The 7,934-nt window shown below is 39.6% G+C and overlaps 1 protein-coding gene across 2 annotated transcripts; it reads left to right on the plus strand.

Annotated features, from left to right (window-relative positions):
* The first annotated feature begins 83 nt into the window (after positions 1 to 83).
* On the plus strand, positions 84 to 7,765 carry slc31a2 (solute carrier family 31 member 2). 2 transcript variants are annotated; one of them, XM_058616935.1, is made up of 4 exons: positions 84 to 500; positions 4,739 to 4,805; positions 4,891 to 5,110; positions 6,303 to 7,764. In XM_058616935.1, the coding sequence occupies exons 1-4, from the start codon at positions 492 to 494 to the stop codon at positions 6,469 to 6,471; spliced, it is 465 nt and encodes a 154-aa protein (XP_058472918.1). In that variant the 5' UTR covers positions 84 to 491; the 3' UTR covers positions 6,472 to 7,764. The 2 variants fall into 2 exon arrangements, with proteins under 2 accessions (XP_058472918.1, XP_058472919.1); XM_058616936.1 differs by lacking the exon at positions 84 to 500 and adding an exon at positions 3,194 to 3,212 and having other exon boundaries at positions 6,303 to 7,765.
* The last annotated feature ends 169 nt before the right edge of the window (positions 7,766 to 7,934 follow it).

Consider the following 7,934-nt stretch of genomic DNA (forward strand, 5'->3'; position numbering starts at 1 on the left):
AAAAAAAAGTTTTCGGCTCACTTCGACTACTTCCGTTAATCACGTGACGAGCGGCAGCTAATCTGATTGGCACAGTGTTTGGTAAACTTATTCAAGATGGCCGTCGTCTGTGTTCTTTGTTTTGCGCACGGTTTAACTTCGTTTAATCAAATGTTGCGCAAATATTTAACCGTTTCTGACCGTTTTCCACGATTCCAGCGATAGCACTCGGCTTTACGGAGGATCAGGGTGAGAGTTGACCGGTTCATGAGCTACATATTCGGCTGTCAACCGCGCCGCGGTGGTGTTTTACAGTTTACGGGAAGACTCCATTAACCGTGAGCCACCGGTGTACGGTTGTCGCTACTGTGCGGGGCTCCGCTGCTGAGAACCCCCGAGTTGAGTGATTGTTCTGCGGCAACAGGCAGCTGCTTCCCCGGGCCTGTCTGGGTCTGTTAACCGCGGAGAGACTGTGGCGTTAGCACCCGGAGCCTCTTCTCAGCCGGTCCACCATGATGTCCGTAAGTAATGAGCCTGTTTTTAGAGTTTGGTAAAAGTTGTTTGGTGAAGCGTTGTAAAAGTTTCTGCTGGTCAAAGTGTGGGTGTATCATGTTATTAATAGAGGCTACATGAAGCTAACGGTCAGAGCTACACCATATCAGGTAAAACGAACATGCATTGTTAAAAATGTAAGTGACGACGTGACTTCTGCTTTACTAACATAGCTCCACAGTGATTGGCATGACGCGGGCATTAAAACGACACAATCTCCCTTTTAGAGCTGCAACTGACGGTTATTCTCATCATCTATTCATCTGCCGATTATTTTCTCGATTAACCGAGTATTCGTTTGGTCCGTAAAATGTCAGGAAATGTTGAAAAATGTTGATCGGTGTTTCGTCAAAGGAAAATTCATTTGTAATCGGGACAAAAAAAGATAAAGTTAGAGACAATTTGGGACGACGAGACCTCAGAAATCCACTTATACACATTTTCGGTGTCATTATCTTTTATTTAAGGCACACAATGATTTGGCTGGTAAAAAGCCACTGTGGCAGGTTGATTTAAAAGTTAGTGCTATCTAATGGTGAGGCTGTAGGTTTTATTTTCTACTCATTCCTCAGCTCCACTCACATCACATATCTTGTTTTTTTTGTTTTGTTTTTACAGTTGAACAGTATTTCTGATTTTATTATGATTATTTATGATTTTATTTTCAGATTTGTTACTGATTATTTTTAAATTACAACTTTTTTTTTTACCCCTTTAGTGTTGTAAGTGTCTTAAATTGTCTTTTTTATTATTTGTTTTGTCTTTAATATTCTTTGCTCCAAAGGAGTTCACTCAATTCATTGTATGTAATACAATGACAATAAAGGCTATTCTATTCTATTCTATTTCCCTCATGTGGTCCACATATCACAGTTGGAGAACAATGGTCTTTGATGGGTTGTGACAGATGAGGATTGTTGACTGGAGTTACAAATATCTTTATTTCCCTGATGTCGTCAACTTGTTTTTCAAGGAGCTTTGACATAAATCATAATCAAATCATAATTTTTTTTTTTTCATGCTGCATTCCCAACAAAAATGAAGCAATGTTAGATAAATACGAGCACTTCCTCGTACAAACTGCCTGCTGCTGTGGTTCTTACGAAGAGTCAGTGCTTGGATTTTATTTTTGTGGGTTTATCTGTTTGGTCATTGACCGATAATGACACTGACTGCACTCACCAAGTTAATTGCTAAGATTTGGCAGCACAGTGACATCACTCAAAAGATGAAGAAGGACCAACCGTCTTGAGAACGGCTTATTCTTACCATGAGTCAGCCTTTTTGTGACTAGAAACTGAAGTTTGCAAACCACAGACTCACCTGCACCAAACCCCATAGAGAAAATCATCGTTTTTAGTTCCAGGGACACAGGAGCTGCTGGTCTACTGCTGCCTTGTTTGGTCAGTTTGTGCAACTCGGGCACGACTTAACTACAGATTTTAAACACTGAAGACACAAAATAACACGGTTGAATGTACTGATGGAGGCAGCAGTGGGTCACTGACCCCTGTGTTGCTGTGATGTAAAATTGCTACTTTTCTCTATGGGGTTTGGTGTGGGAGAGTGAGCAGTTTCCAGAGTGACACAAACTTTTGTTTTCAGTTGTTAAACGCTCTTAAAAAGTGGTAAATATTTATTTAAAGGGAACGTGAACGTTTCAGCTGGTGTGTTTTATTAGGCAAGTCTATCGAGCTGGTTCTCAAGCCAGGGGGTGCTCACGGTGCAGTCGGCGCTAGCATGTATCAGAACATCATGAAACCAAACCTCAAAAATACTGAACCATCTCTGTTATAAAAGAGGAAAACTTGCCTTAGGGGGTTCTCTGAAATGTTCCTGTTGCTGCACAGGAAATTTGACTGTTATTCCTCTGTGTACTCTATGTGAATACAGATATACTTATTTACTCGTGTCTCGAAGCGCACCCAGGGGCCACGGTGTGGTCTAAGCAAACATCTTTGAAACACTTTAGATATACAGAATTTGCTTAGTGTAATGTAAACTGTGGCAGCCATTAGATTATGATCCACATTTTACTTTTTATAATTCACTGTTTTTATTATTGGATTAAACAGTTTTAGCCATTTTTCTTTTTATTATTAATACAAGCTTCTTGTGAATATTTTCTGGTTTCTTGGCTCCATGTAACAAAGAAATCTTTAAAACGGAATAATTTTGGTTTGTGGATATCATCATTTCATCAACATTTTTCAACACTTTCTGACATGTTATGGACTAAACAACAACAATAATCGGCCGATTAATGAATTTTAAAAATAATATAAAACCACTTGTTTCACCATATTCGGAGCCTGATTGTCACTGAAGTACTTAATCATGTAAAAGTCTTGTTATGATAAACAGATAATTCAGTCACCGTAAGTAGAAATGATGTGGATTGACTTGGTTTGTGCATCAGTTGAGTTATTGCAGGTCACAGTTTCGACTCAGACCTTGAACGCTGAGTTACTGCTGAGAAAAGGTTGTGCTTGGTCAGGTGGCGGTGGAGCACAGTGTGACAGGGACTTGGCAGCTCACACACACACACACACACACACACACACAGGAAATTCCTTTGTCATTGGGACTGACAGAGGAATTTACTTGTGTTTCTGAAGCACCTGCACTAAGAAGCTGGATTTGCGGCTGTTGTTGTCGTTGCAGTAACTTCACATTTAAAGGTACAGTAAGCAACACTGCGACGGAAACACGTCGTCCACTGATTGTTTACATGACTCACTGTATGTTTTAATGTGCCACAGATGCCTGACGTACTCCCTCTCTAACTACTGACACGTGTTTTATTGCCTTTATTTCCCCTGACTCTCTCTGGAAAAACCAGAGGCAGCAGAAACGTTTATTATAAAGTGAGAGTGAAATGGTAAAGGTGAATTGATTAGTTCCTTTTATTTTGTGTTTGTCTCATGTCATATTCAAGTGTTGAAGGATTTGTTTTTAATGTATCACGTGCACAGAGGTACTTTAGCGTCTCCACTTCTTTCAAGTGCTTATAGTTCTGTATATTAAAACACACAGTTAAACAACGTATGAGCTTAAACTAACCTGTTGATGACCAGCCTCTTAGTACAGGACAATATAAGATTGAGTGAAGGTAGACACTGAAAACATGTGCTGGGTTTGTTGGATGAACAGATGAAGCCATTGTTCGTCAGTATGTCGTAATTACGTGGGAACGTTGCTGCATTTTTGTTTTGGATTTCAACAATTATGTTAGCACAGAGGAGGTTTAATTCTCCTTGTCCTAGTATAGGCCTTTAGTTAGTATTGAAATGTCTTGAATGTCTTTCAAAACTCTTGAAAATATTCACACATAGGAAGTAGGCTTTTGTGATTTTTTTTTTTGTCAGTGAAAATCTCAAAATAATTGGTAACAGTTATTATAACTGTAACTATAATTGAACTTGCTTTCAGCTGTAGGAACCCTGTTATTATTCTGTTTTCATTGCACTCTGTTACACAGTTCAAACTGTGTGAAAACTGCTGTGACAAGGTTTTCTAAGCGACACAAACTAGTGACTTGTGAAGCAGTTGTTGTGGGTTTAACTGAATCTTTAGAGTCAGTCAGAGCAGGTACTCAAAGAACACCAGGTACCATCACTGATGGAAAAGCAAAAAACAGTAGAGTCAAGATAAATGTATTATGGAAAAGCACCATTTGAGTATTTGACGAAAATAACATCGGTGAATATTCAAATAGCATTTTTAGCTTAATCTTCACAGATCAGGATGAATTCTGTCATGTTCATGTAAGATGCTAACGGCTATAAGCAGCTGAAGTTCTACACAGATCCAGAAAGTTCTTCTGGATCCAGTGATTGAAAATGTAAACAATATTTCATATTATTAAAATTTGCTGCTCTTGTTTTTTGTCACTCTTTGTACCTTGTGTTCAAATTAAGTGCTTAAAATTGTTATACTATTTATTTTCTTGTTATTTTGAGGATCTGGAGTTTGTAAGAGCATGAAACGTGTTGAACTTCAGTGTGAGATAAAGACCACAGCCTAATGACAGAGCTCACACTCACAGTGGAAAACTGATATTTGTGTGAAGGAGAAATGAGGTCATCACTGTTGTTAACACCTGTTTCTTCTCTAAGGATGTTTGTTATCAGGAAGAAGCTTCGACAGATTATTCACAGTCAACTCGTTTTTAAAGAAAGTATCATTTTCTCATTTTTCTTTTCAGATGACGTTTGGCTTTTCGAGCAGCGTGATGCTGCTCTTTGACTTCTGGGATGTGAACGGACCTGTCGGTAAGTCATGGAGACATGAGATGATGTACGATTTAAAATCAGTATTGGGATAATCATGCGTTTGTGTGTGTTTGTGTGTGTGCAGGAATGGTGCTCTCAGTGCTGGTGGTCACGCTGCTGACCGTGTTCTACGAGGTTCTGAAGGTCTGGAGGGTTTGGTTGAGCAGCAAATCTAAACTGGCTCGGCCCGGCGCCGCGGCTGAGCCGTGTCACAGCGACAGCAGCTCCGCCCTGGACAGAAGCCAATCAGAATCCTCCGTGGTGACCACAGAGACTCGAACTCCAGACCCAAACTCCAGGAAACGGTCAGGACTCTGGTGTTTTACTGTTGGATAAGCTTTCTTTTGTGTATATACCTGGTATGACCAGTAGGGGGAGAAAAAATGGGTGGGTGATATGAGCTTAAAATGACATCAATGGATAATTGACAGAATTTCAAATTAAAAGTGTGTTGATATAGGACGATGTATAGCTCACAATAACAATTAACATATTACTTAAAGTAACCTACAGAAATAACCTCGGTATTAAGTGGTGGGCCATATGAAACAACACAAATGTAAACAATAAGAAGACGTTAATCTTTGTATTTCCAAAGAAAGTGGGATTTTCACATTAAAATAGCCTTAAATATTTAACTTTTTCTTCATTTCTTTCAGCTTCTCCCTCTCTAGGGGGCGCCACATTAAATCACCTGAGAACCCTCCCGTTTATTTATTTATTCATTCCAGCTCGGGACTGATCTACCCAATCACTGGGGAGAACCCCGGCCCTTGACCTGTCAGAATTTGTACCGGCAACTCTTCGGTTACAAGCCAAGTTCCCTTTCTACTGGGCCATGTGCTGCTCCGAATATTTAACTTTTGAAGTTCACTTTTTAAAAAGAATTTGCTCATTTAGTTCTCATAATTAAAAATAACCAAACAGAATTACAATAATTTCACAGTAAATTACAGGTTAGTCACTGTATTTATGTTGGAACAAACACAAAATACAAAGAGTAGCAGTTCTTTTGTATGATATCAATGGGACACAGCAATTAATCAGTTAGTAAATTACTATTTTGATCATCCATAAATTAGTATAAGCTTCTTAAATGTGAATATTTACTGTTTTCTTTGCTCAATTAAACAAATAAATCATTGACTGATTCAAAGACCTATATAAAATTTAACAGAAACAGAACTTCCACTCATTGCTTTTGGGTCCATAAAAGTGAAATGGTCTTCATACACATAGAACCTCCCAAAACAACTCTAAACACTGTAGTTTATATGCCAGGCATGTATGTGGCGCTGTAACATCGCTGCAGAATTAGCCCAAATTTAGAGAAGAAGACATGGAGAGGTGGAGCTATGACTCAAGAATGTCGGTTCCACATGGATAAGTCGTGGATTCTGTTAAACTCATTCTTGTGTTTACAAACTCACAGATTACAAAGAAACTCGACGTTTGTGGATACGTGGAAATCATGTCTATGTCTTTCGCCCCCTGCAGTTTCCTTCTGCTCCACGGTGTCCAGGCCGTCCTCCACGTGCTGCATGTGACGCTGGGCTACATGCTGATGCTGTGCGTCATGTCGTACAACGCGTGGATCTTCCTGGGCGTCATCGTGGGCTCCGCGCTCGGTTACTACATCTCGTTCCCTCTGTTGGGTGTGGTCTGACTGACGGACTGAGGGGTACGGATGGTTCACACACGCTGGAATAAAAAAACAAACACTCCCTCTGCTGCTCTCGGCACAGAATCGGTCCGATTTTAACACTGGAGGATAACGGGAGGGTAACCGGGAACCCTGCAACGCTAAAATATTTTGTATCAGTCGTTCCTGGATGTGGAAACTGAAACAAAAGAAACTTTTCTTAGGGACTGACTCGTGACGGCCAGGATGACTTGTGTAATTTAATCGTTTTTTTTTTCCTGTTTGAAACATGTTAGAGTAATTTGTGAGGGACGTTTCGTGCATCTCGTAGTGATCACTAATGCTGTTGACTCCAACGCTAACTAACTTAAATATGTTGTTTGTTTTACAGACTTTTATTGTGACAGGAGTAGGATGAGGGGAAAGTTAAAGGTGTCGCACTACTGAAAGCTTTTCTTCCCAAGCTGCTTCCATACTTGTGAAAGCACCGGGGGCAGTATATAAGAGTCAGGTCTGTCAGGCACTGCGATATATAGATGTTGCTCGATCTCCGTGGATTTAAAAAGTTCACATTGAACTCTTTGCCTTGACGACTTGAAACCAAACCAAAGTTTTTGTGTTTCAAATCTTTGTAACTCGTGAAAATAAGTCAATAAAAAAAAAATCTAATTTAAAACAGAAAAATGAACGTATTCTTCTGGTTCTGGGCTGTTATAAAACTCCTCCTGCTTGTCTGTTTTGAGGAAGTGAATCATGTGAGTTTTATGAGTCACTGAGACGGTGAATGTGGGTCATGACAAAGGAACTGGAAAAGCAAAAGCAGCAGAGCCTTTTTTTAACTCTTCATGTTTATTTTATCATTAAAATCGTTTCCTCTAGCATTTCACAACTGTTTTTCTAAGTTATCCTGATAACAGACGCTTAACTGATCATCTGAAGGTGATTTCATGGCATAAAAACCTCCGTGACACTTGATTTCATTTGATATAATTTTATTCTCGTAGCAAGCACAAGGTTTTTAGATTAAATTAGGAGGAGAAGATAAAACATGGAGGTTCAAAAAGTGTCACTGACTCATAGGAATTAAATAAAAGGAAAGTGTGTTTGTATGAGGTCCTGACATATAGTCCACACCTTAATGCTTAATCCTGGGGTTAGGCAGGTTTTAACACCAGGGAACTGAAGTTTGTGGCACTTTTATGAACCAATCGCTTACTCTCCTCCCACACCAAAGTCCATTGAGAAAATCTGTGATTTTAGCTCACGGTGACACAGAAGCTGCTGGTCTACTGCTGCCTCGTGTGGTCACTTTGTGTCACTGAGGTAAATCTGATTTCAAATGCCGAATTTGACAAAATAAGACATTTGAATTTAGTGATGGAGGCAGCAGCGGATCAACAACTCCCGTGTACTGTGAAGTTAAAATCACTGATTTTCTCTATGGGGTTTGGTGCTGGAGAATAAGAGGTTTATAAAGCCAAACAAAC

Source organism: Solea solea, chromosome 19, assembly GCF_958295425.1.
Source record: "Solea solea chromosome 19, fSolSol10.1, whole genome shotgun sequence".
In the NCBI taxonomy this organism is placed as follows: domain Eukaryota; kingdom Metazoa; phylum Chordata; class Actinopteri; order Pleuronectiformes; family Soleidae; genus Solea; species Solea solea.